Raw genomic sequence first — 26,772 nt, 5'->3', positions numbered from 1 at the left:
TAACGAGACAGGGCTTGTCACGCAAATGTCTTCTTTCAATATGTAGCTTTCTCTGGTTCTTTATTCTGACTTCCACAATTGTCCCGAGGGGGCAGGGCGGAGCAGGTCATGCAAATACGATACATCTGCACCTCCCTACTAGTCCGCTTTCCCTTTTCTCAAGGACGTCCTGCACTCTCTTCTTCCTCTGTTGTAATAAGTACTTATGTAAATTACTTGCTGACGGGCGAATTTGCATACATTTCCCAACTAACTGCGTAGCCATTTCTTAGTATCTCATCCCCGTTCCTGGGCTGCCCATGCAAATGAAATCCCTTGCACGCCACTCCCCAACCCCGCTACTCGTCACCCCGCAGCGTTCTCGGCTCGAGGAGGTGGGCCTGCCCATGTAAATCATGTCATTTGCATGCCACACCCACTCGGCTAAGTCTAACACGCACAGGAACGCCCCACCTCTGATCCGGCCCATCTCACTGCGCTCCTCCTCCCGCGCAGAAGGGGCGGAGTGGAGAATGCAAATGAGCCTCGCGTCGGCGGCGGACCCACGTCTCCTTTCTCGAAAGGAGAGTTCAGAACCTCCTCGCCCCGCCCCGTGCGGCTCGCGCCTGCGCATGCACCTTCTCGTCGGCCGGCAGCGGTCACGTGCCCAGCGGGCGAGGCGGGGGCGGAGCGTCGCGGGAGGTGGGGGCGGGGTATGGCGCGCTGTGAGGCGCAGGGCGGCTGGCACAAACGGCGGCGCCGGGGCCGGAGGAAAAAGCTCGGTGAGGGGGTCGCGGGGAGAGAAGGGAGGGAGGGGGAGAAGGAGCCCCAGCCAGGGCGCCGGCGTGGACCGGGCGGGGTGTGGGGGTGTGCGCCGGGGCAGGCCGTGGAGGGCCGTGGCGACCCCGGGGACAGAGTGGGGGTGGGGCGTGGGGGAGGGAACGCGCGCCGGGCACGTTGGGTGCCGGCCGTTGGGGGGGTTGGGGTGGGGTGGGGGCGGGGAGCTCGCGCGGGGCGGAGGCCGAGGGCAGGGGACAACAGGGTCTGAGCCTCTCGGCCCTGCCTGCGTCGCCTACTCGCCCCGAGGGGGCCTCCCGCACCGAAGGGGGTTGGGAAGGGAGTGCTTTTTTTGCCTCGTCCTGTCCCCGAGTGCGTGAACCCTCCGCCCTTCTCTCTGTCGTTGGGGACCGTTTTCCCCGAGGCTTCCTTCCTTCCTCTCCAGAGGTCCTCTGTTTCAGGACCTCCCGTCCGGGTGTGTGTCCACCCCCAGCAGGCCTCCTCCCGTTGGGCTCAGGGCGACCTCACCACCCCGTGCTGTCTGGCCCTCTCAGACCCTCCCTCCCAGCTTCCCTCCGGTCTGTTTTTCTGTCTCTGGGCCCCCCAGTTTCCTCTGTTTGTTGACCTTCCTAACTCTGACTCTGTGGATCCCCGACATTTCTGTCTCTCTGGAACACTCAGGCACGTCCCTCCTGACTGTTTCCAATCCTCCTACTCCCCGCCCCTCCACCATTCCTTTTCTACTTCAGGCGCCCTCCGTGTGACTGTGGGCACTCCGTCCCACAGCCCCAACTACAGTCCTCTGTCTTTGTGTCTTCTACCCAGCCTCTCTCCTCCGGCTCCTCCCCCTCGCTGCCCCTTGTCTGTCAGCGATTCCCCCCCAACAAAGTCTCAGGCTCCTCCCCTCCACTTGGCCCCAGGTTGTGGGGGTCTCTGTAGTCAAGTCTGCCTGGTCATCTTCCTCTCTACTGCCCATACCTTCCCCCAGCTTGCTTTTAACTCCTCTTACATTTTTTTTTCTCTTTCTCCCTCCAGCCACCCTGAAGGGTCCCTTCCCAAGCCCCTAGGGACAGCAGAGGACTTGGGGACCAGCAAGCACCTTCAGGGCACGAGAAGAGCCTCTACTGCCTGCCCTGCCTCACCCTGCCCCACGCCAGGCCCAGTGGCCCCCAGCTGCATCAAGTGGAGGAGGTGGAGGAGGGTGGCACCATGGGCCCGGGCGGTGCCCTCCATGCCCGGGGGATGAAGACACTGCTGCCATGGACAGCCCGTGCCAGCCGCAGCCCCTGAGTCAGCCTCTCCCTCAGTTATCAGGGTCTGTGTCAGAGCCCTTGGAGCCTGGCCGGGCCAGGATGGGGGTGGAGAGTTACCTGCCCTGTCCCCTGCTACCCTCCTACCACTGTCCAGGAGTGCCTGGTGAGGTCTCAGCAGGGAGTGGGACCCCTAGAGCCACAACCACCTCTACCACTGTCAGCCCCTTGCGGGAGGGCTTTGGTGGGCAGGATGGCGGTGAGCTGCGGCCACTGCAGAGTGAAGGCGCCGCGGCGCTGGTAACCAAGGGGTGCCAGCGATTGGCAGCCCAGGGTGCCCGGCCTGAGGCCCCCAAACGGAAATGGGCCGAGGATGGTGGGGATGCCCCTTCACCTGGCAAGCGACCCTGGGCACGGCAAGAGAACCAGGAGGCAGAGGGGGAGGGTGGCATAGGCTGTGGCTGCAGCAGGGGCGGTGGTGAGGCAAGTGCTGGGGTGATAGAGGAGGCGCTGCCCTCTGCGCCTGAGCGCCTGGCCCTGGACTATATCGTGCCCTGCATGCGGTACTATGGCATCTGCGTCAAGGACAGCTTCTTGGGGGCTGCGCTGGGCAGCCGCGTGCTGGCGGAGGTGGAGGCCCTGAAACGGGGTGGGCGCCTGCGTGATGGGCAGCTAGTGAGCCAGCGGGCTATCCCGCCGCGCAGCATCCGTGGGGACCAGATTGCCTGGGTGGAAGGCCACGAGCCTGGCTGCCGAAGCATAGGTGCCCTCATGGCCCACGTGGACTCTGTAATCCGCCACTGCGCTGGGCGGCTGGGCAGCTACGTCATCAACGGGCGCACCAAGGTAAGGCTGGGTGGGGGCCTTCTGTAGAGGGGCTTCACCACACCTTGTTTGTTGGATGCCTAGTGCTCTGGGCACAAATGGGTTTGGAGACAGGCTTCTGGGGTCACAAAAGGGTTTAGGCAGCTCCAGTGGAGGGAGTGTACTCACTTCTGGGGACTCAGGCTCTATGGCCACCCTCTGGGCCTTAGTTTGTGCACCTGTAAGCCAGGGGTTTGGCCTGGAGCCACAGCAGTTCTTGACCTTGCTAGGAATCCCCTTGAAACTGATGAGAGCTGCTGACAGTCACAGCCCCACAGGTGTGTGGGTTCACAGTCCCTTGATGGTTTGTTTGTGGGCCCTAGACCAAGAATGGTCAACATAGGCAGGCACACATTTCTGCCTCTGCCTCCTTTCCCTGTCTGTTCATCCATCCATTCATCCCTGTGTGCTGGGCTGCTTGTCTAGTCTATCCTGTCTCCCAGGCAGGACAACGGGAGGGGGAGGGTGGCAGTGATGAGTGGGCCCCCTGGGCTAAGGGAAGGGTTGCTGCCCGCTGTGCTGGACACCTGGCCCTGGTCTTTATCATGCCCTGTGTGCCTAATGTGGCATCTGCATTGAGGACAGCTTCCTGGGGTGGCCCTGGATGGCTGCATGCTAGCCTGGCTCCGTGGAGCTCTTGTCCCCATCTTTCCCACCCTTCCCTAGTCCCTGTCCTCTATCCCTTCTTTCCTTTTTGTCACTTCATCTCTGTCTTCTCTTCCCTTGATCCTCTGTCTTTATGTGTCTGTCGTTGGTCCTTTTTTCCTTTTTTTGCTTTAGAGCAGTAGTTCTTAATCTTTTTTTGGAGCCTTTTTTTGGGGCTTTTTGAGACTCTGCCAGAGGCCACAGACTCTCTCTTCGGAAAAAATGTTCATTTGATTGGAGTTTACAGGCAGTTTTCAGGGCTTCGTGGTCCTCCAGCTACCCATTCAGGAACCTGGAGTCAGGAGCTCTGCACAAGACAATGGTCCATAGGGCCTTTCCTGCTTGCTAACATGATAATTCTCTCCGTGGAAGAGTGTGAGGGCCCTGCTCTGAGTCCAGGGCTTGGTGTCCTTTGGAAAAGGGCCTATAGGGAATGCCTCCTGCTCCACACCAGTGGTGCCTGGCTGATGGCACGGGCTGTGTTCTGCCCTGTAGGTGTGAAGCTGAGCTCTTGATGTCCCCTCCCTCCTCTCTCACATCCCATCTTGAGTTCTGCCTCTGTGGCTTTCCTTTCAGGGTGGAACTGGCTCAGGGACCAGGGCTCCCCCGGGGCCAAGGCCTGTTTCCTCCCCACCCCAGCTGGAACTTGTTCTACTTCCCTCTCCCTCCCGTTACTTGATAGCTGGAGCCAGAGCCGGCCCCTCCCTGGGCTTGGCTCCTGTGCAGGCGAGGCCATTGTAGTCTCCCTGGCTCAGCATCTTCACCCCTGGGTTGGCTGTCCTTGTCAGGGGGTGGCCAAGGATGGGATGCTGCTCTGAGCCTCAGTTTGCTGGTCCACAGAATAGGGAAACCAAGTTAAATCCCCAGCTAGTCTGTGGCAGTTTGGGGAGGGAAGGGTAGAGGAGCAGATCTTTTCTCCTTCGGTGCCTCCTTTGGTGGTTCCCACCCCGGATGTGTTTGGGGACAGGGCCCTGACTAGCATTGGGGATGGGGGAGTTGTTGGGACATTTTTAGCCTTAGATGACCCGTGCTGCGCTGGGGAGGTAAGAACAGGCCTGGCTGGACTGGGAAGGGAGAAGAGGAGCCAGCCCCTAATCACCAGAGTCCCTCTCTGACCCTCCCCTGCCTAGTGAGACAGCAACTCCAGGCTTCCCCACCTTCAGAGGGCCACATCTGGACTCCTTCGGCAGGAGCTGGAGTAAGGCTGGGGGTGCTGAGGTGGGCTGCAGCAGTACGGTGGGGGCATGGATCTCCAGGGCTGGGGCTAGCAGTAACCTGCTCCTTGGTCATTCCTGAGTTGAGCTCCTGTGTTGTCCTACTTTCTCTCCTCTCCCTGGTCCCTGTGCTCAGTCGACTTGCAGGTGGGAGAAAGTAGGCTCCCACTGGCAAAAAGGGCTGCCAGAGGGGACCCCAGGGAAGGCCCAGCTGGCTTGGTTTGCCCCTTTAAGAGCAGCTTGGAGGTGGGGCTACCTGTCATTGGCTCAGTCACAGGCTTCTGACTGTGTGTGTGTGTGTGTATGTATGTGTATGTATATGTATGTGTATGTATGTAGTGATGGTGGGCTCTTGGTACATTGTCATCAATAACCTTAAATTCTTTAGTCTCCTGGCTCTGATCCTACCTGCCCTTTCCCTGAGATGGGAAGACTAGCTTTTCCTTGTCACTCTCCTGTTGTCCCTGAGGGCTGAGGCTTTCTGGGAGAGACCTGGGGCCAGAGGATTTTTCCACCCCCCAAGGTGTGTGTATATGGTGGAAGGGGGGGGGCAGCCTTAAAGGGCAGGTTCCTGTTTCTGTGCCCCGCCTTCATGTGCACGTTGGGAGAACCTGTGTGAGAGTGGGCAGGGCGGAGTGGAGAGGGTAGGATTCTGAGTCAGCAGATACTGCACCGGGCACTGGGGAGGCAGGCCTGGCCCCAGGGGCTTCCATGCATCTGCTTTTCAGACCAGTACTAGGTAAACAGGTAGCTGTGCTGATTTCATGTTCACAGGAGTAGAATGGACAATCAGCTAGAGAACTCAAGTTGACCCTTGAGCTGAGTCCTGAACTACAGGGTGGGTCAGGGGGAAGAGTGTCCCAGACAGGTGCAAAGGCCTTGTGGTGGGATGCAGAGTGATGGGGTTGGGGACCTTGGTGACTGTGATCAGGAATTTGTATATATTCTCTGGATGCAGTGGAGGGCTAAGAAAAAAAGGGTCTCTGGCTGCTGTGTGGGATGGATTATGGAAGAAGAGGGTGCAGCTCTGGACCCCTTCCCTCACCCATCCTCATGCAGAATCAGCACAATTGGATTCCTAACTGGGAAGGCCTTGCCTGTCTCTAATCAGTGACTCACTGGTTCCAAGCCGCCTGTGCCATGGCCACATTCTTTCTTCCCAGGGATGTGGTTGCTCAGGGTGCTGACCCATCCACAGGGAGTGAGCAGTGCAGAGAAGGCTCTTCCCCCTGAACCTTGGAGTGTAGGGGCCAGGGTCTTCCCTGGGGCCTTCTCACTAACCGTACCCTAGTGCTGCCAGAGAGAAAGTCTTCAGCTCTCCACTGCTGTGAGGCCAGAGATAGTGGCAGCCCTCCTGGCCTCTCTTTCCCAGGGCAGGTTCTGTGGTGGATCAGGTGCATGTGCTTAATGCAGAGCAGGTTCACATCCACACTAGGGTGAGCCCTGGGGATAACGTGTTGGGAGGAGGATGAGAGATTGAATCACCCTAGCCTGCTGGCAAGCCTCCTGTTTCGGCAGCACTGATCTGTTTGATCATGAATGTTTACCATGATCTTGATAACTGTCTTGCTGGGCCGGGCCCGTTGGTGTAGCTGAGTGTTGGCGGGGAGCAGAAGCCAGCAGTTGTACCTGGGAGGAGGGGTCAAGACAGATAGTCCCCAACTGGGGAAAAGCAGAAGGGCCCTTGTGCCAGTCTTCTATTTGCCTCCTCCCTCGTCCAGAGCCCCAAGTGGCTTTGGGCAGAAGTTTTAAATGGCATTTCAGCATGTGCTTTGGTTCTCAGTCTTGTGGTAGGCACTGTGCTGGCTGACTTCCCAGACGTTTGTTATCTTGTTGAATTTCCACAACAACCTGTGAAGTAGCTGTCTGCTCCATTTCATGGATGAGAAATCCTGAGACAGGGAAGTGAAGTCACTTGCCCAATGTCACAGCTCATGTGGCGGCACTGAGACTTGAACCAGGGAATTGGGTCTGCAGAAGTGCCTGGGCCTTTTACTTTACCCGACAGCCACCTTGCTGTCAGCTCCCTGATGGCAAACATCCCCCTGGGCGTTGACCACTGCATGGTGGGGCTGGGCCAGGGGAGTGGCAGCTGTCCGGCAGAGGAGGGGAGAACCTTGTAGCCAGACCTGCACACACAGAAACTAAAGCCTGGAATGAGTCTGGCTAGGTCTTTCGGGGTCTGGAACCTCCAAAGCTATGCCCTCAGAGGGATTAATTGCTACTGCTGTAAACAGAGAACGCGTTTATCACCCCATTTTACAGATGAGGCAGTTAAGGTCCATTGAGGCGATGGGACTGTCCAGGGTTACCCAGCAAGTTATCCCTAGAGTTGGAATTAGATCTCACTTTCTATTCAGACTCTAGGTTTTGGTTCCTGTTCAGATGTGTCAGGAACAGATAATTTATTTAGTGAGGATTCTTTGTAGTCCAGGGGAGCAGTTCTCAACATTGCTGCACATTAGAATTACCTGGAGAACGTTAAAAAATTCTAGGCCCTACGTTAGAACCGAGTACATCAGAACCTCTGAGGTGAGCCTGGGCATCGGGGTCGTAAAGCTCCCCGGCTGATTCCACTTTGCAGCAAGGGTGAGAACCCCTGGTCTAGGCCTGGGAGGTCCCATCCTTGCACAGCAGGAAACGTATAAATTGGTTTACTGAGATGTCTGAGGTGGGGTTGGGGTATCTTTTAAAATATCAAGTCCTCAGCTGTTTATTGAGCCCATCTGGTTGCCAAGGAATCAAGGGAAATACAAGGGGCTGGAGGGGTGAGAAAGGAGGTAACGGCTGCTCCCTCAGATGTGCCTGCATAGCCCCAGTAAACCCACCTCCCTCCATCTCTGCCAGGCCATGGTGGCGTGTTACCCAGGCAACGGGCTGGGGTACGTGAGGCACGTTGACAATCCCCACGGCGATGGGCGCTGCATCACCTGTATCTATTACCTGAATCAGAACTGGGACGTTAAGGTAGGGGGTGGGGTGAGGGTGGGGCTGGGGCGGTGTGCATCCACTCCATTTTCCGCTCCCTGCTCAGATCCTGGCATTTTCCTGTTCTTTTCTCAACCCACAGGGGGGCGGTGCAGTTTGCCGGCCCTTCCTGGGAAATGGCACCTCCTCTCTGGCTGACTGTGGTGGGAACTCCCCCCCTTTCCGGGAATGGTGCTGTCTGCCCAGCCCCACCCCGGCCTTGTAATGAACACTCTCCCCCTTTTCCTGTCTTTAGTAGCTTCCTGCCCATCTCCATGGTGATGCAGACTCTGGGTTGTCATTCATTTTAAGAGCCTGAGTGGTGGGAGGGAGTGATGCCTGCTGACACTGCGCCCCCTGGTGGGCTCCTGGGGGGCAGTGCAAGGCAGAGGCTCCAGGCAGGACCAGCCGGCCTCATCCTCTGGCCCGCCCCCAGGTGCATGGCGGCCTGCTGCAGATCTTCCCTGAGGGCCGGCCTGTGGTAGCCAACATCGAACCACTCTTTGACCGGTTGCTCATTTTCTGGTCTGACCGGCGGAACCCCCACGAGGTGAAGCCAGCCTATGCTACCAGGTAGGACCCATAGTTCTGGGGATGTGCCCAGGTGCTCCCTCTGCCAACAAAGTCCTGTCAGACCCTCAGAGTGACTAGGAGTGAAGAAGTGCTGAGAGGGGGTCTGGGTGGGAACAGAACCAGGTGGCTCGAAAGGGTGGCCTTTAGTGTCACTATGGATATGTGGTTGGAATTGCAGAAAACTGATCTCCAACCTCCTTGGTTCCCAGGTACGCCATCACTGTCTGGTATTTTGATGCTAAGGAGCGGGCAGCAGCCAAAGACAAGTATCAGCTAGGTACCTGTCCCACTTCCCTAGTCCTTTGTAGTCCCTGTATCCCACCAGGCCTCAAGCCACCCCTTCCACCTCATCAGTCTTTTATTAAATCCCACTACTCATCTTTCCTCTGTCTACCTTCCTTAGACACCCCACTCTCCTAGTACCCGCAACATGAGCCCCATTTTGTTCCTGGTCCTCTACCCATCTTCCCAGGTTTCCCCTGGCCTTTTTGTCCCTTCCCTGATGACTATCTTCTGTCCCCTTGTCATCCCCAGCATCAGGACAGAAAGGTGTCCAAGTACCTGTATCACAGCAGACTACGCCCACCTAGTGGCCAGCCCCAGAGCTCCATGGACAGATGACTCGCCCTGACTTCAGAAGAGCCCTGGGCCCTGAGCTGGCAGCCCACCAGTCTCTGGTGCCTGCTCCTTCCCTGCCATCACTGCTGCTTCTGACTTTGCCTCTGTCCTGCCTGGTTTGGAGGGCTCTGTCCGTCGCTGAGGACAAAGAAGGAGGAGAGACCTCTGCTGCCCCATGATGGGGGCTGGGGTTGTGACCTGGGCAGGAGCCAGCATTTGGGGGATTACCCTCACTGAAACTGGGTGTTCTGTGTCCTGCCGTGTCTGGTCACACCCCCATTAGGTGTGGAGAACTGGGAGGAGGCACCGTACCTCCCACCAGGATGCAGGATTTGGGGTTGGGGTGAGTCATGGCCTCTTGCTGGCAAAAGTTTGTGGGGGGAATGTCCCCAAGTCCCCTCACTCCTGCAGCCTGGAATGTGAAGTGACCCCTCAACCCCATTGGCCATGGGACCTTGTGGATTGGGTTGTCACTCCTTCGGCAGGGTAGAAGGTGCCTGGAGGAGCATGGTTGTGGAAGTCCTGTCAGCCAAGAAATAAAAGTTTACCTCAGAGCTGCACACATCTGACTCTTCCTTTCCGTAATGAGACCTCCACCTGCAGTTCAGGGCTTTTATTGACCACGGAGGGTTAAGAGGTCTGAGTGCCAGTGAGCCCAGGGTGGCGGAGCCTGACCTCAGCGGGCCACTAGGCGAAGCCGGAAGGCTGGGGGGACGTTGCCCAGGCCAGTGCAGTGCGGGGTGAGGTCGATGGTGGCGGGATTCCCCACAGGTAGCAGGCAGAACCTCTGTAGGATGGCCGTAAGGAAGAGGAAGATTTCCGAGCGGGCCAGGCCTGCGCCCAGGCACATCCGCTTTCCTGGGTACACAGGGGTGGAGAGTGAGCAGCTGTGCACCCCAAAACCGGTCCAGGCCTGCCCCCTCCCTCTCTGGCCCAGACCTGGGGCAAAGGGCATGAAAGCGTCATTGCTCTGGAACTCGCCCTTGTCGTCCAGGAAGTTGGTGGGGTTGAAGCAGTCCGGGTCCTTGAATTGGGTGGGGTCCCGATGTGCAGACACAAGCAGGGGAATCACGAAGGTACCCTGGGGGTATGTACAACTCGGGTTAACCGAGGGATTGGCGAGCATGCGCGCCTCTTCCATTTTAGGCCTTTTGTAAGCCCGCGGGAGGTGGGTGGGCCTTGCTTTCTTCCTGCTCCCTGAGTCCTTGATTGTGCGTCAATCAGCACTACACACGCCCATTTCGGCTGATCTTAGCCAATAGGCGCTCACGCCCCTGGAGCCCCCCCCCCCCCCGCGCAGAATCCTCGGACTCTGGGCACCTTGGGCAGAAAGTGGCCGTGCAGGTGGGCGTCGCGGGTGAGGGCGCGCGGCAGTCCCAGCGGCAGCACGCTGATGAAGCGCTGGATCTCGTGTAGCACGGCGTTGGTGTAGGGCAGGCGCACGCGGTCCTCCAGTCTGGGGGCGCGCGCCCGACCTACCACGGCGTCCAGCTCCGCCTGCACCTTAGCTGGGGCCGGCGGAAACTGTGAGCCACACACTTCCCGAACCCTCCAGCCATCCCCAAACCCCAGCACCTCATCCTGGGCCTCTCCAGCTTGCAAACCTGCCACCTCTGGGTACTTAAGCAGAATGAGAAGCCCATAGTGCAGAGTGGTGCTGGTGGTCTCAGTGCCGCCAAAAAAAAGGTTGTGCGTCGTCATCACCAACGTTTCCTCCTGGAAATGGCTCTCTGGGTCCTGCTGTTCCTGTGGGCAGAGAGAACAGGCGCTGCCACTGTGCCGGGCACCTGTTGGTGGGCAGCATGGATAGGGTTTAGGGTATCAAGGAACTGCACTTTATCCATCTGGTCGAGGAAGCAATCGATGAAATCGCGGGGCTCCCCGGGCTGCCGCGTCTGCTGGTGCCGCTGGATTTGCTCAGAGATGAAGACCCGAAGATCCGCAAAATTTCGAAAGATTCGGTGATGCGGGCCCGGGAGCCAGTCCAGGAGGTAGGGGAAAATGTTGTATATCTGGGGAGACAGGATCTCAACAGGACCTTGGACAAGGCCACTAAGACTTAGTTTCCCTACGGGGAGATTGGACCAGGACTTTGATATTGTAGGTTCTAGAACTCTTCCATTGCAAGAAACTAAGACTCTCATCTAAACTAAGTCTCTTAATGATCCATTATAGCCATGCACTGAGGGTTTGGGCGTATGAGGGAGAGATTGTGGCCGGCCCTCTCACCTCACCCCATCTGGAACTCATTATGCGGAAGTTGTCATTGAAGAGGTCCAGGAGCCTCAGGAACTCCGGGTCTCCGTAGCCATAGCGTTTTCCGAAGACCACAGAACAGATAACATTGGACACAGCATTACCCAGTAGCCGCCGGGGGTGGAACGGCGTTCCTGAGAGGGGTCGGGGTGGCAACAGGGCGGGGTCATAACGCTGTGGCCGGGTCCCCAGCTAGCTCCTTGGGCTTATTGGTTTTGTTCCACCCAAACGCCTTCCCGTGACCACTCCTTGGCAGTCCCTTAGCCACACCCACACCAGGCCCTTCTGCTTTCCAGGCCAGGCCGCACCAACGGTGGCTTGAAATTCTCTAAGCAGACAAGTCGCCTCCTCCAGGACTCGCTCCTCGATGGTCCGCGTGCCCAACCCGAACTCCTTCAGCGCTCCAAGCGCAAAATTGCGCAGTGTTCGCCAGCGCGGCCCATTAGAAAACACGATGCCTACGGTGGGGAGAGAAAAGGAGGCGGGCCAGAGTTGGCCACGCCCCACCCAGGAAGCGACCAGTCAATATCTACACCCCTTTCGGGGCCTCGAACTCCTGGAGTTGACTTTTCTCATTTGACCACTTGGCTGCCAACCTCCTCGGCCCTGCCGACACGTTGACCCCCGTCTTTGCTGGTCCGGGTCCCTGGCCTGTGCTTGCTCCCTTTGGCTTCGACTCCTAGACTCTTTTCTCCTATTGGCTGCACGGTGAACCCCGATTCCGCCTATACTTTAGCCCTGCCCCACCCTCTTCGCCATTTGCCCTCGTTAGCTTGATTCTCTGTTAGGCCCCGCCCCATCTGCCCGGCTCAACCTTTTATCTGCCCAAACTGGGTGGTTCCGGCCCTCGCTTCCAGCTCTTGGGCCTCACCGTTTCCGCGCGTGAAGCGTTCGAAGACTGCCATGGCCCCGCGGCCAGAGAACGCATCCGCCTGCAGCACTAACGCGTCCCGCAGCGCCGCGTAGCCGCACAGCACCACTGCCGGGCGCGGGCCCAGTCGCACGGTGAACACCGAGCCCCAGCGGCGGGACAGCTACAAGGAGTCAGCCGGTGCTCAGCGGTCGGGTCCCGGCTCCCAACCGGAGACCCCGCCCCCAGCGTCCTCCACCTTCAGACTCAGGAGCCCCCGGCTCAGCCCCTCATTCCTCGGGTCCAGGAGTCCAGATCCTCCTTCAGATCCAGGAGTCCAGGCCCGCACTTCCCTCGGGGCCTAGAAGTCCCGGTCCGCAGCCCCCTGCACCCTCATAACTAGGCGTCCGGGCCCTCAGTACTCGCACTCCCCACCTTGAACCAGGAAAACGGACCCTCTGCTCCCCCCCTAGGCTTCCCCTCCCTCGCAACCCAGGTGTCCAGGCCCAAAGCTTCCCACTCCCCAGTCTCCTCCTTTCCTGGAACTCAGGAGTCACTGAGTCCGAGCCCTCAGCTGTCTTCATTCAGGCAACCAAGAGCTCTAGCCTCCAGCCCCACCTTCACTAATCCAGAAAATTCTGTTCTCCCACCCACTGTCGGGCTTACCTCCAGGAGCGCACGGTCCAGGCGTCCAGACTGCAGCTGCAGCAAGTTCCCCAGCAATGGCAGAGGCCTGGGCCCGGGAGGTAGAGCGCCCCCCATCTGAGCGCGGCGCGCACCCCAACCCCACCACGCTAGTGCCAGCACCAGGAGTGGCAACAGCAGCCCTGCCATGCCCGTGATCATCATGCCTGCGCTCTTGATGCCTGTGTGCCTTCACCGCTATTTGATTGACATGGGGTCTTGGGTGGAGCAGGGGTGGAGACGCGATGTGGGAGGGGCGGACATCTTCCGGCTGCTCACTCCATAGGTTTCCCAGCCCAAGGTCTCTACCCCGCTCCCCAGCCCTAGCCCTGCTGTTCCCTGGCTCAGCCTGCTCTATTTGGCAACTTTGATGCACCAGCATTTTCATGTCAGTACACCTGGCCAACAGGTGCACCCTCCTAAGCCCCTAGCACCCTTCGGTCCATCTTACTTGGCCTGTAGGAGCGTATTCCTCAATCTCCCAGCAATCTCTGGGCCCCCTGAATGCCGTACCCGGTACCTCTGGTTCCTAAATACACTCCTGACTCCTAAGTACACTTTGTTTGAAAAATTTTTTATATTTCAAAATATTGGGGTGCACTTGTTTTTGTTACATGGGTGCATTGTTTAATGTTGAAGTCATACCTTTTAGTGTGGCTGCCACCAGAATAGTGTTCATTGTACCTGATAGGTAAGTTTTTATCCTTCATTCTCCTACCCCCCCTTCTTGGTTTCCAATGTCCTTAACATCTCTTTGTGCCCGTTTGTACCCATCATTTAGCTCCCACTTATTAGTGAGAACATGTGGTGTTTGTTTTTCCATTCCTGAAATAATTCACTTGGGAAATGATCTCTAGTTCCATCCACGTTGCTGCAAAAGACATTGTTTCATTGCTTTTTATGGCCGAGTAGTACTCCGTGGTATATGTACACCACATCTTTATCCACTCATCGATTGGTGGGCACTTAGGTTATTTCCGTATCTTTTCAACTGTGACTTGTGCCGCAATAAACATTTGAATGCAGGTGTCTTTTTGATAAAATGAATTCCTTTCCTTTGGGTAAATACCCAGTAGTGGGATTGATGGACCGAAGGATTACTTTTATTTCTTTGAGGGATCTCCTAAGTACACTTCTGGAAACACCCCTGGCACTCTTGTGCCCTGTGCCTGTGATTCCCTGGGACTCACACCTAAGCCCTTGTCAATCCATTGGTCTTGAACCCTGTATACTGTATCTGTCCTCCAGATCCTCCCTGGAATCCTTTAGTTTCCTGGTGCCCACGATCCTGGCACTTCTGTGCTTATCCTTATGACTTCTGGGTCCCTTCCCACATGTCCCCTGCACCTCCATACTTACAGGTCTGTGCCCTGCCCTGAGCTGCTACCATCTCTATTCCCAAGGCTCTGTTTCCTAGATGCCCCCACATGTCCTATGCCCATGCTATCGCACCCGTGGTATCCAGTCCCCCAAGCCCCTCACTGTGCACACTCCTATCTGAGGCTGCACCATCACAGCAGACAAATGTATCCCCTATTCTCCCCCCATCCCATCCTGGGACATCCTAGGGCTGGAAGGGGCAGACTCAGGCCTGGATGAGCCAGGGGTGGGTTGTGGAAGTGGCAGGGGTGGCGCTAAGTTAGTACTTGGGACAGACTGTTCAGGAGTGGGGTCCATCCTCCTGCTGGCCCCGCCTTGCCATTTCTAGCGTTCCTCCAAGAGCCTGGCATAGGGCCCAGACCTGGGGAGGAGGTGGGGGACCGTGTAGAGTCTCAGATTAGAATTTTCTCTGGGTGTATCTCTCAGCGTCTCTTTCACTCTCAATCTCTGTGTTTCTCTGTTCATCTCTCTCCCTCCTCCCCACCCCGCATTTTCTCCTTTTTGTCTCTGGGTCTCTGCCTCTGCTTCCTGTCTTTCTGTCTCTGTTTTTTCAAAATGTCTGTCTCTTTCTGCATCTCTTCCAGTCTGTGTTTACCTTAATCTCTGCCTGTGTTTCCCTGTCTGGCGGTCTCTGTCTCTGCCACGGGTCTTCCCACCTGTCAGCCTTTCTCTGTGCAGTAAGCCATTCCCTCCCTGGACGCTGCCCACCCCTCTGTGCCAGGCTATCTGATGGTCTCTGGCTTCCTCTCCAACTCCTGGCTCTTCCTCCATTTTGCTCTGTTGGGCTCCTCTGGAACACCAGCCCTTCAAGAGCAGGGATCTTTGTCCCGTTCTCTTCTGTATCCCCACACTTAAAATAGTGCTTGGCACACAGTAGGCATTCAGTAAGTGTTTGTTGAATGAATGCACAACACCCTTTCTTCCCTATTTATGTCTGTTTCTCTCTGTCTCTAATTCAGACTTAATTTTTCTGTTTCTGTTAGTCTCTCTCTTTTTCTCTCAGGTTTCTCTGTCTCTCTTTTTCTCTGTTCCTCACTTAATTTCTGCCCCAGTTTTAGAATCTCCTGGTCGTCCCTCTCCCTGTCTCTCCCTTTTCTCAGTGCTCCTCTTTTCCTCCTCTGTCTCTTTTTCTTTCTGTCTCCTGGTCTTTGTCAGGATCTCTCTCTGCCATCTCTGTGTATCTCTCCGCCTCTCCCTGTCTCACTCCATCTCTTTTTCGGTGTCTTCATGTGTTTTTCTTCACCATCCCTCCTCTCGTCTTTCTCAGGACCTCTGAATCTCTCCCTCCACCTCTGTGTCCCTGGCTGGGCCCTGGGGAAGACGCTGTGCTAAGCTGTGGTGGGAACAGGGTGGAGATTAGGGAGCTGACTCCTTAATCCCTACGTGGGGACCGCCTATAAGCCTCATCCCCGCCAGCCCCAGGCTCAGCAGAGCATGTTCCAGCTTCTGGATGGCCTTGGGGAGACCCTGTTCAGGGTAGGGCCACCCAGGTCACCTCCACCTGTGGCAGAGGGGTCCGCCCCACTCTGCCTGAATCTGGCTCAGCGCAGCTTCGGGTGCCTGCCAGTAAGAAAAGCTACTGTCAGCAGGTTACAACGTTAGGTCTGGTCCCAGGTTGGGAGGCTCCATGCCTGGGATGGCTACCCCCACCCCAAAGGGAGGATTGGGACAAAGGAATAGTCCAGAAAGAGGGGTGGGGAGTGAGGGGAAGAATCTGAATCTCCTGTATCTTACATTCACTGCCCATTCTGTCTGTCTCTCTTTGGTCATTTCTGTTTCTTTCTCTTCTCTCTGTCTCCCCATTTCTCAGTCTCTGCATCTCCCTGCTCTTTTCTGTCTCTGTGTCTTCCTTTGTCTCTCTGGGCCTCTGACTTGTGAACCGAAAGGGGTGGTTAGAAGTGCAATGTCTGGGGCCAGGGAGTCTCTGTTCAGATCCCAGTTCTGCCCGTTTCTGTGTCATTTGGGGCAAGTCACTTCACCCCTCTGAGCCTCAGTTTGCTCATCTGTAAAAATGTGATACTGATACTGCTTTGTCTCGTAGGGAGAATTGAGGCAGTCGGAACAGTGAGCACCGTGTGAGTGTTAGTGATGGTTATTTCTCTGTCTCTCACTTTCTCCCTGCTTACGCCTCTCCTTGTACGGCTCCCTGCATCTCCTGCAGACTGCCTCTGTTTGGTATCTCTCTGGGCAGCTGTCTTTTTCTCTGTCTTAGTTTCTCTGCCTCTCTGTCCTCGGGGTGTCTCCAGGAAACCACGTCTCCTACCTTAGCCGCCCTAAGGGAGAGGGTAGTACTAGGCACAGGGAGATCTCTGCAGCCAGAGCTCCCTGCTCCCCATCCTCAGGGACTGTCCTCCTCCCTTTAATTCAGCCAAGACAAGTTTGAATGTATTATAAAGATAATTTACTAAGAAATGATACAAAAAGCCCCGAAAAGGGTGTGTCATGGATCAAGTTCTGTGGGTACAACAAGACACACATTTCCCGTTTCCCAGGTCTTTCTCTGCCCTGCAGACCGGGGACAGCTGTGAAGCGTTGGGGAGGGGCACGCAGGAGGCGTGCAGGGAAGAAAACGTGCTAGCGAGAGGGAGGGGGCAGACAGTGGACGGAGAAGAGGGACAGAGCAAATCGCTAGCGGCGGGCCTGATCGCTCACAGGCGAATCTACAAGGTCGGGGGCGTCAGCGCGCGCGCAAGCACAGCTGGAAGGGCCGCGGCAAATTGCCCAGACCGGAGCGGAGCGGGCTCAGGTCGATGTCCTCGGGCGCCCCCAGCGGCTGCAGCGAGAAGCTCCGCAGGATGGCGGGGAGGTACAGGGAGAGCTCCACTCGCGCCAGCGACTCGCCCAGGCACAGTCGGCGCCCTGCGGCGGAGGCGGGGTGGGGAGCAGCGATGAGACAAGATGGGATGAAGGGCTGTCACCCCAAATTCCCAGAGGAAAACAGAACATGAAGACAACAGTTGCGGATGCCCCAGGCCCACCCATCTAAAGGTCTGGGAAAGCTGCTTTAAGTAAATCCTGGAGCAGAATGGCCTGGCTGATGCAAGTGTGACTGCTTGGGTTCGAATTCCGGCTTTGTCACTACTAGTTTTGAGATCTTGGGCAAGCCACAATTTCAGGTATTTAAAATGGGCATGGTAATAGTGCCTCATGAGGCGGTGGTGGATGGTAAATACAGGGAAAGCAGCGAGAACATAATGCTTATGCAGCTCTTACTATGTGCCATGCGCTACTCTAAGCCCTAGATTACTATTAATTTAATCTTCCTAACAACTCCAAATCCAAGAGGTAGGCCTTAGTAGTATCTCCATTTTACAAATATGGATTTTTTTTTTTTTTTTTGAAACAGGGTGTTGCCCAGTCTGGAGAGCATAGCTCACTGCAGCCTCGAACTCCTGGGCTCAAGCAATCCTCCCACCTCAGCCTCCTGAGTAGCTGGAACTACAGATGTGGGCCACAACGATGCCTGGCTAGTACTTCCTATTTTCCTTTTTTTCCTTCTTTTTTTTTTTTTTTTTGAGACAGAGTCTCGCTCTGTTGCCCAGGCTAGAGTGCCGTGGCATCAGCCTAGCTCACAGCAACCTCAAACTCCTGGGCTCAAGCAATCCTCCTGCCTCAGCCTCCTGAGTAGCTGGGACTACAGGCATGTGCCACCATGCCTGGCTAATTTTTTTTCTATATATTTTTAGTTGTCCAGCTAATTTCTGTCTATTTTTAGTAGAGGCGGGGTCTCACTCTTGCTCAGGCTGGTCTCGAACTCCTGACCTCGAGCAATCCTTCCGCCTCAGCCTCCCAGAGTCCTAGGATTACAGGCATGAGCCACTGTACCTGGCCCCTATTTTCTTTTTTTAGAGAAGAGGGTCTGACTATTTTGCCCAGGCTGGTCTTGAACTACTGGCCTCAGCTTCCAGAGTTGCTGGTATTACAGGTGTGAGCCACCACATCTGGCTAAGTGTGGAAATTGAGGTACAGAGAAGTGAAGTAATATATCCAAAGTCATATAGGAGATGACAGAGCTGGGATCCAACCTTCTGGGCTCCCACTTCAGAGCCCAGTTCTTAGCAACTACCCTTATAGCTCTTCTCAGAGGCATTGCTAGGCACACGGTAGGCAATATGGTAAGTTACTTATGATTATGCTGTTTTTTTCCTGCTAATTAGTAAACAGAGAAAATTTTTTTCAGCAGGACAAAGAGGAAAGCCAACAAAAGCTACCATGTCAATGGCACCACTGAATGGAGAGGCTGACAATGACCATGGCCAAGTTAAATTATTAATCTGCCTCCCACCTCCCTCCACAAGAGCAGAATTAGGGTGAGTCTCTGTGCATCCAAAGCTGAGGATGGGTGAAGTGAGAGGATTTGGAGAATGGAATTAGGACTGGGGAATATAGGGAGGAATATGGGGCCAGAAAGACTCTGATCCCCGCCTCCACCAGCTGAGAAGGGCATGAAGGCCAGGCTCTTCTTGAAGGACTGATTGGGATCCAAAAAGTGCTCCGGGTTGAGCTCCTGAGGCGTCTGGAACTGGCTGGGGTCATGGTGAAGGGTGTTAAGGAGGGTGATGATATCCGTGCCCTGGGTGATGAGGAGGCACTATTAGTGGTCGAGTGCTGGGAGGCTCCTGAGCTAGGGTTTGCATTTTACAGGGCTGCGGGTTCTGGGGACTTGATAAGGGTAGGTGGGTGGGGTGTCAGACTGGATCAGGGGTCCAGGAAATGTGTGTAGGTGTCTAGGGCTCTGAGGGACGGGTGCTGGAAGTTGTGTTGTTGGGGTCTGAGGCAGAGATGTGGGATACACGCCCCCTCCACCTTGTGGGAGCAGATGTGGAGTTTCTAGGAACCGGCAGAGGTCTCTGAGAATAGTGTTTGGGTACAAGGGATCCTTAAGTTAAGGTGAAGTCTCAGACCCGGGGATTCCGGAGAGGCGTCCTAAGAAGGGGACTTGTCATGGAGAAGGGGTATGGGGTTCCGGACAGGGTGCAGTCCACTATGGTATGGTATGGGGTCCTAGGAGAGGGCTGAAGTTTTGGATTTAAGGGCCTCAGATGTCCGTGGCTAGGGCGGGGGATGACGGTTGCTAAGGCCCGGAAAGTTGATCTGGTGCCTGGGATTCCCCTTGCAGGTTGCAAGAGCCTGAGATGTCTCTTTCTAAGTTGCCTGATTTCGTTTGCCAGGTGCCTAGCGCACCTTGGGTAGCAGGAAGCCGCGAAACACTGTGTCCCGAATGACACGGCGCGGCAAGTTCATGGGGATGACGTCTGCGAACCGCTGCACCTCGTGGATCACCGCGTCTGTATAAGGCATCGCCGCGCGGTCCTCCAGCCTGGGCAGCCGTGCCCGCCCCACCACGTGGTCAATCTCCTCCTGCACGCGGGCTGGAGGCGGGTGGGGGAAGCGCAGTGGAGGATATCTGTGGCACGACTGGGCTTGGAAGGTGTGTACTTGTGTGTGGGAGGGGTCTAGTCAAAGTCCCCCCACCCTGGGGTGCCGCTGCCTGGGGCGTGTGTTAGAATTAGCTAGAGCCTCTGAGGGAGGCGGTGGGTTCACAGATGTAGGTGAGGGCAAAAGGTTGGTTTGCACAAGAGCTCCCAAGGGTGGGGTTGTGTGGGCGGGGCTTCAGGGGGACGTGGAGTCTAAGGCCCCTCATGGGACTTAGGAAGGAGTTTGGGGGTCTCGCCTGCTGGACAGTGGACGGAGTGGACGGGCTGTGCTGGGGAAGAGGGGCAGAGCAGGGCATACATCCAGAGGCGGAGCTTGGGGCAGTGGGGTCGCAGGCAGTGCTGTGTGGAGGGTGAGACTGTGTGGGAGAGGTTGGGTTCCCGGGCAGGCTCCCGTGGCCGGGGCTGGGGTCAGGGCTCTGAGGCCGGAGGCAGACGCATGCAGGGTGGGCAGGGTCCGCGGTGGGCGCAAAGGAAGACAAAGCGCGCAGGCTGGATTCGGGGAGGTTATGTGAGCCTCGTGGGCCGTGTGGGTGGGGTCAGCCTCCGTGTGGGTGTGTGGGTTTGGCAGTGGGACCCAAGCGTCAGCGGAAGGCTCTATCAGAAGTGCTAGGCTGGGCTGGAGGTGGGGCCGTGGCTCCTTGTTTTGGGGGGCGAGGCTGGAATGCGTGGGCGTGGCTGTTAGGTGGGTGGCGCGGCGTGGGCGGCTCCCAGGGCCAGGCTTAGGCTTGCTCACCTTGCCCTTTTGGGTACTTCATGAGCGCGAGGAAGGCGTGGCGCAGCGTGGTGCCCACAGTCTCCGTGCCGCCGAAGAGCAGGTTATGTGTAGTCATCAACAGGGTATCCATGTGGAAGTGGCTCAGTGGGTCCTGCTTCTCCTGTCGGGGTTGAGGGGTGGGAGTATGAGCCAGGGCTCCGAAACTGTGCGATCCATTTACCCCAGACCTGCCCAACGGCTGCTGGATGCCAGTTCATCCCTCCTAACTTCGTTTCCTCAGTGAGCTGGGGCGCGCAGGGGCAGCGTAGGAAAAATCTCAGCTGCAGAGCCCACAATTATCCTGGACAGAACTTTAACAACTTCAACTTCTTAATTAGCTGTCAATTGGAGGCTGCCATGAGTGGCTGGGGCTTTAGCCCAGCACGGCAAGATGCTCCAACTTCTCCTCTGGAGAAGGTCTCCCAACCTCGCCCAATCCCTGTGGTTTTAAGGCAGGGGCAGCAGGAGGGCTTCAGGTCAGACTAGAGGTGGGATTTCCAGGTAGGGCTTTCCTGTGCCATCTTGGTGAGGAAGCAATCGATGAAGTCCCGGGGAGATGTGGGGTCTAGGGAGGCCTGGTGGTCGCGGACGATGAGAGCAATGAGGTCTTTCACGCACCCGAAGTTCTGGAAGAGACGTCGGTGAGGCCCGGGCATCCAACACAGGAGGCTTGGGAAGACGTTGTACATCTGGGGACCGAGCAGAGTCGGAGGGGTTTGGAGGAGCAGGCAGGATGTGTGTGCGGGGGCAAGTGGGGTCAGGGTGGATCAGGTAGGCAGACGTGGGGACCTGAAGGGCAGCCAGGTTCTGGAAAGGCGGGAGTGGAGAGCGGGGGGGTGGGAGGGGGTGAGAGGCAAAGGAGGCTGTAAGTGCATGTGAAGAGTGCGGAAGGGAATGGGCGTGGCCAGGTAACTCAAGGGCGGGGTCAGAAGGAAGAGGGCAGGGCCAGGCAGGGCCAGTCACAGTCCCTTCTCAGCCCCTCCTTTCCTCTCCGTCCCTGGACCCTGTGAAGCCCCTACCCCGTCTCCCGCTGAATTCAGTCACCTGACCTCGCCCCAGGGGCTGCTCATGATTTGGAAATTGTCATTGATGACGCGGATAATGGTGAGCAGACGCTCGTCGTTGTAGTCGAAGCGGCTGCCGAAGAGCGCAGAGCAGATAATGTTGGACACTGAGAGGCTCAGCACAAATGTGGGGTCAAAGGGCTCTCCTGAGGATGAGGGGCGGAATGGGTCAGGGGGTGAAGCTCGGGAGACACAATGTGCAGCACGGAAGACCTCAGGCAACAGCAACGTTAATTTGCACAACATCCGACCCAACCATGACAATGTGTCTTGCAGCACAGAAAGCATGCACATGGCCACAATGTGGAGTATACCAACACCCCAAAATTATTTGACAATGCAATAGACAGAAGAGAACTCACAACTTCCTGCAGTACATCAATGACAGCAATACCCAACAACAGAACTGGCTATTCTTGGCAACACAACACACAGCACTCAACATAGTGCACGGCAATCATCAGGCATTACAGAACTCATAACAGCATAAGGCAACAAAACACCCAACAAATATGAGCACAATACATGCCAACACACACAACCACACACAGTGACCTACCAGGCAGCCCAGAAGCAACCCAAGACATGGTAACAATACACTAACACATAATACCAGCATACGGCTACATTATCCTCCAACAAACACACAACAGTGACACACAGCGACTCAGCAGACAGCACAGAATGCACCATGTGACATCACAGCCCATACAATCAAAGCCGCAGAACAGATGATACACAATACATATTAGCAGCATAGCAGATGACACAGTGCAATACCACATGCAGTGCCTGACAACACCGCAACCTCACCCAGAAATAACCCACAGCAACACAACACTTAACATCTACGGATCCAACAGCTGAACAGATCACAGAAAACAACACCAAAACAACAGGTTTCAACATAGCAGCAAGACACAATAGTATGGCCCAGAAAATCAGATCTGGGATTAGATGGACATCATTTGAATCCTGGCTTGGCCCCCTGGTCTTGGTGTGACATGGGGTACCTGACTTTCCTTCTCTAAGCCTCTGAGCCTCAGCTTTCTCATTTGTAAAATGGGTTTGATGACAGTCCTCACCTTATGGGGCTATTTAGTCAGTGAGTATGTGGCTGGGAAGTGCTTAGCAAAGAGCCAGATCCATTGTGAGGTTGTTTGAGACCATGGTGTTGTGCTAGGCTGAATAATGCCCCCCCCAAGATGCCTATGTCCTTAGCCCTAGAACCTGTGAATCTATTACCTTACATGGTTAAAAGGGACCTTGCAGATGGAATTAAGTTTGGGATTTTGATTACTCTGGGTGATCTGGCTGGGTCTAAGAGTCTGTATCAGAGGAAGGCAGGAGGGTCTGAGTAAGGAAAGGTGATGTGATGATGGAATGAGGGGAGAGAAAGAGAGAAAGGTAGATAAGATACTGGAAATGCTATCTTGCTGGCTTTGAGGATGGAAGAAGGGACCACAAACTAAGTGATACAGGTGGTCTCTAGAACCTAGAGAAGGCAAGGAAAGGAATTGCCCCCTAGAGCCTCCTGAAGGAATGCAGCCCTGCCAACCCATTTCAGACTTTGGACCTCAAGACTGTAGGAGAATACATTTTTGTTGTTTTTGAAGCCACTAAGTTGATGGCAACTTGTTACAGTGGCAATGAGAAACTAATACAGTTATAACTACTTCACTTACATCACATTATTTAATCCCTTTAGTAGCATTTGCCACATGATTATTTTTGCCCAAAGCCAGCAGAATTTGGAGATCAAGGAAGAGGGCTGGCTGTTTAAGCATTCTGTGCCTCAGTTTCCTCTCCTATAGAATGGGGCTTATAATAGGACTCGTTTCCTAGAGTTGAGTGATTTTAAAAAGAAGATAATACACAGAAAGTTCTTGGAACAGTTCTAGCATATGGTACACAACGTGTAAATGTTGATTATTTTTATTAAGTTTTTTTCCCACGAGTCAGCAGCTTTGATTTGGGTTTATATCCCAGCTCTGCTACTTCTTGGGCACGTGACTTAACATTCCTGGGCCTCAGCTTCCTCACCTGTAATAACATCCACTTCCTAGAGTTGCTGGAGGGTGAAACTAGTTCACATACGTGGAGAGTTTAGGGCTTGGTGTTCAGTAAGCACTCAATAAATGGACAGTAGTGTGTTGACTGTGGATTCTGGTGTCAGGCATGGGTTTGAGTCCTGGCTCCTCCCTTTTCTAGCTCTGTTACTTCAAGCCAGTTGCATAACCTCTTTGAGCCTCCATTTCCTCTTCTGCAAGATGGATCGTTCCCAGGCTGAAGGGGTTTATGCGTGAAAATGTGCTTAGCACAGGGCCCCACATATGTGGCACATTCTCAAGACTGTCATCGTCATCCACCACAATTACACAAGCTGAGCTCAGAATACCACAGAGGGACAGACCAACAGAGTCACCACCACATAACAAATCCTGCCACCATGCCTCAAGGAAGCACAGCACTACAAGGTGGTCCACCTCCAGGAGTGCCTTCCTTATTGTGGGCTAAGTAAAGGGCCTCCAGAAGGTTTTTTTTTTTTTTTTTGACAGAGTCTCACTCTGTTGCCCCAGCTAGAGTGCAGTGGTGTCATCGTAGCTCATTGCAACCTCAAACTCCTGGGCTCAAGTGATCCTTCTGCCTCAGCCTCCCGAGTAGCTGGGACCACAGATGCACACCACCACACCCAGTTCATTTTTCTATTCTAGTAGAGATGGGATCTTGTTCTTGCTCAGGCTGGTCTCGAACTCCTGAGCTCAAGCAATCCTCCCGCCTCGACCTCCCAGAGTGCTAGGATCACAGGCGTGAGCTACTGTGCTCCCCCCTCCAGGAGTTTTGAGTTCACACCCATGCTATGGTACCTGGAAGCCCTGACCACTAAGTAGGATGGATGTGAATTAGGGGTATGGACTGGACTCAAGGACCCCGACCTTCAGTTTTCCGCAGCTCTGCCAGCAAGAAGCTGCCTTCCTCCAAGATCCGCTCCTCGATGCTCCTCTTCCCCATCCCGAAATTCCATAGGATCTGGACAGAGAACCTCCGCAGGACCTTCCATCGATCCCCACTGGAGAAGGACATGCCTGCAGAGAAGAGGAGGGGCCAATTCAATCGGCAACTCATCCCCAAGGCCACTGCCATCTGAGTCCCCTTGCCTGATGTTTGCTGGGAGAGAGACTGAGTTTGCAATCTCCCTGGCCCCTTCCAGTAAGCCCTCCCTGATCCTCCAGGCTGGGTTAGGTGCCTCCTTTGAGCTTCCATAGGACCATGGGTTTTCCTCGTCTCACTCTACCTCTGTCTCCTCATTAAGGACCTGATCACTCTGGCCTGCCACTGTCCAGGGATGAAGCTGTCTCCTTCACTGAGCTGTGAAGGTAGGGTAGGAGCCTGTCTTAGTCACCACCATGTCCTTAGCATCATCCAGTATAGGACTTGTCACACAGGATATGCTGGTGATGGCTTATTGATTATTGAATGCATGAATAAGAGAGATGAGCAAGAGAAATAAACACTGGGGTGCTGGGAATTCATACAGGAATAAGACAGACCCTGTTCTCTTCTCTACTTGGACTTATGGTCTTTGCATAGGCTGGTCCTTCTTCCTAGAACATTTTTTACTCCTTGCCTTCTCCTGACTACTCATCTTCGTCTTTCAGGTCTCAGCTTAGAGGTCCCCTCCTCCAGGAAGCCTTCCCTGGCTCCCCTCTCCTTGGCTGGGTCAAGTCCTTTGTTTGGACTCTCACAGCTCTCCAAGCTTCCCCTATCCCAACCAACACTGACCACTCCAGGATGTCACTATCTGGTGATGGGCTGTGTCTCCCACTGGACTGGGAGCTACAATAGGGTAAGGTCTCAGATGTGTTTATCTCTGATTCCTCTGGACCTAGCAGAGAACTAGATACTAAAGAAGAAAAAAAAACCTATAGTGTGTTGTCTTACATTATATGCATTATCTCATTGACTCCTTATAACAACCTTCTCATGGTAGCAGACTGAGGAGGAGAGAGGGGAGGTCCTCCTGGTCCAGGGGTACATAGCTAGTAAGTAGCAGAATGCTACAGTTACCCCCTGTGCTGTGGGACTGGGAGAGGTTTCATAATGGGAACGGAGGTTGGAATGAGATTAGTTAGTGTGGTGGACAGGTGTGGAGCTGAGGCTGAGATGGTGATCATGGGGGTGGGTTGATGGGGCTTGGGATTGGGTCGAGGTAGACAGTGAGGACCAAGCCAGATGACTTGGCCATTTGACTGAGTTGAAAATTTGATGCCGTGGTTGGGATAGAGATAGAGATTGGGATGACAATGGGGTTGGGGTTGGAGAGAGGTGGGGATTGGTGTGAAAGTGTGATTCAAGATGGTGGTGGGGTTTGGGTGGGGAAGGTGGGATAGACTTCACCCTAGACCAGGACTGCCTGGCTTCATCACATCTGGTGTCATCAATGAGATCAGCAGCCCTGAGTGTCAACAAGATTGGGAGAATAGTCTCCCACCCTCATCCCCTCCCTCAATATGGGAAAAGTTGAGAGTGGAGGAGATGGAGATCAGCCTTACCATTGCCCTTGGTAAAGTTGAAAAAGACGGGGTAGTCGCCACGGCCACTAAACTCCTCCCCCTGGTCCACCAGGGCCTCCTTCACAGCTTGGTACCCACTGAGGACCACTACCCACCTGGGCCCCAGGCGCACTGTGTACACAGGACCATATTCCTTGCTCAGCTGGGGGTGGGAAGACAGAGGTTACAAGGGTCCTGGGGCCACGGAACTCCTCCCCCTTATCCTTCCACCATCACCTGAGCCCTTGCACCTTGGTGAGGGAAGTCAGCACATCTTGGGAGTGAAGCTGCAGCAGGTTTCTCAGGAGGGGGAGGGGTCTGGGTCCTGGGGGCAGCTGGCCCTTGCCCCTTGAGCTGAGGGTCAGGAACAGACAGACGAGAGCCAGGAGCAGGAGTCAGATGGCTGTGATCACATTGTCCATGGAAGGGCAGCTGCCAGCATCTGGAGGGCAAAACAGGAGAGGACATTGCTGGGAAGAGAGTGCGATCCCTCTGTTCCTCATCTCTCTCTGGAACTTGCTTTCCCCAGACCCTGGAAGTGGGGGCAGACGGACAGAAGCAGAGACAAGGAGAGACCAGAGGATGCAGGAGGGAGGAAGGGAGGGAGAAAGAGAGAAAGGCAGAGATAGGCAAAGTACAGACTGACAATGACAGAGACAGAAACACAGAGAGACAGAGATCGAGAGAGACAAGTGATTAGAGACAGAGACTAAGAGAGACTGAGAGATACACATAGGGATAATGAAGAATGCAGAAAAACAGAGTGAGATAGCTATCTTCAGATTTCTCTCTCTCTCTCTCAGTCATCTACCTATCTATCTACCTATCAGTCAGTATTAAGAAGAAATAGAGACACACAGGGACAGAGACAGACAAATCAAGACACAGAGACAGGGAGAGCCAGAC

At 55.2% G+C, this 26,772-nt stretch overlaps 3 protein-coding genes across 4 annotated transcripts; 1 reads left to right on the top strand and 2 right to left on the bottom strand.

Moving 5' to 3' along the window:
- Nucleotides 1-640: 640 nt before the first annotated feature.
- On the top strand, nt 641-9,447 carry EGLN2 (egl-9 family hypoxia inducible factor 2). 2 transcript variants are annotated; one of them, XM_045531939.1, is made up of 6 exons: nt 641-761; nt 1,792-2,852; nt 7,577-7,696; nt 8,133-8,269; nt 8,479-8,546; nt 8,804-9,447. In XM_045531939.1, the coding sequence occupies exons 2-6, from the start codon at nt 2,016-2,018 to the stop codon at nt 8,857-8,859; spliced, it is 1,218 nt and encodes a 405-aa protein (XP_045387895.1). In that variant the 5' UTR covers nt 641-761; nt 1,792-2,015; the 3' UTR covers nt 8,860-9,447. The 2 variants fall into 2 exon arrangements, with proteins under 2 accessions (XP_045387895.1, XP_045387896.1); XM_045531940.1 differs by lacking the exon at nt 7,577-7,696 and having other exon boundaries at nt 676-761.
- Nucleotides 9,448-9,522: 75 nt separating this feature from the next.
- On the bottom strand, nt 9,523-12,842 carry LOC123624298 (cytochrome P450 2F2-like). The gene is made up of 9 exons (XM_045531938.1): nt 12,660-12,842; nt 12,015-12,177; nt 11,452-11,601; nt 11,117-11,277; nt 10,723-10,899; nt 10,492-10,633; nt 10,208-10,395; nt 9,827-9,968; nt 9,523-9,745 (listed from the first exon to the last, which is right to left on the bottom strand). Exons 1-9 carry the CDS (start codon nt 12,840-12,842, stop codon nt 9,564-9,566), a joined length of 1,488 nt encoding a protein of 495 aa, XP_045387894.1. The 3' UTR covers nt 9,523-9,563.
- Nucleotides 12,843-16,441: 3,599 nt separating this feature from the next.
- Nucleotides 16,442-26,288, bottom strand: LOC123624297 (cytochrome P450 2F1-like). The gene is given in 9 exon segments (XM_045531937.1): nt 16,442-16,916; nt 18,489-18,630; nt 19,242-19,429; nt 20,229-20,374; nt 20,766-20,938; nt 21,299-21,459; nt 24,250-24,399; nt 25,867-26,029; nt 26,118-26,288. Coding segments are annotated over 9 exon segments (1,476 nt in total). The 3' UTR covers nt 16,442-16,734.
- Between the last annotated feature and the right edge of the window lie 484 nt (nt 26,289-26,772).

The sequence above is a fragment of the Lemur catta genome, chromosome 19 (assembly GCF_020740605.2).
Source record: "Lemur catta isolate mLemCat1 chromosome 19, mLemCat1.pri, whole genome shotgun sequence".
Lineage (NCBI taxonomy): Eukaryota > Metazoa > Chordata > Mammalia > Primates > Lemuridae > Lemur > Lemur catta.
Note: the sequence above shows the minus strand (reverse complement) of the source record. Positions and strands in the feature narration are given on the sequence as shown.

Bases quoted from the DNA above. Each gene is read 5' to 3' on its own strand.
- LOC123624298 (XM_045531938.1), bottom strand. From the start codon at position 12,842: ATGATGATCACGGGCATGGCAGGGCTGCTGTTGCCACTCCTGGTGCTG. The intron at 10,900-11,116 runs GTGAGAGGGCCG...CTGTCTCCCCAG, and splicing joins TGAGTTCCAGATGGGGTGAG to ATATACAACATTTTCCCCTA. The intron at 9,746-9,826 runs GTCTGGGCCAGA...CTGTGTACCCAG, and splicing joins TTTCATGCCCTTTGCCCCAG to GAAAGCGGATGTGCCTGGGC.
- EGLN2 (XM_045531939.1), top strand. From the start codon at position 2,016: ATGGACAGCCCGTGCCAGCCGCAGCCCCTGAGTCAGCCTCTCCCTCAG. The intron at 2,853-7,576 runs GTAAGGCTGGGT...CATCTCTGCCAG, and splicing joins TCATCAACGGGCGCACCAAG to GCCATGGTGGCGTGTTACCC. The intron at 7,697-8,132 runs GTAGGGGGTGGG...GCCCGCCCCCAG, and splicing joins ATCAGAACTGGGACGTTAAG to GTGCATGGCGGCCTGCTGCA.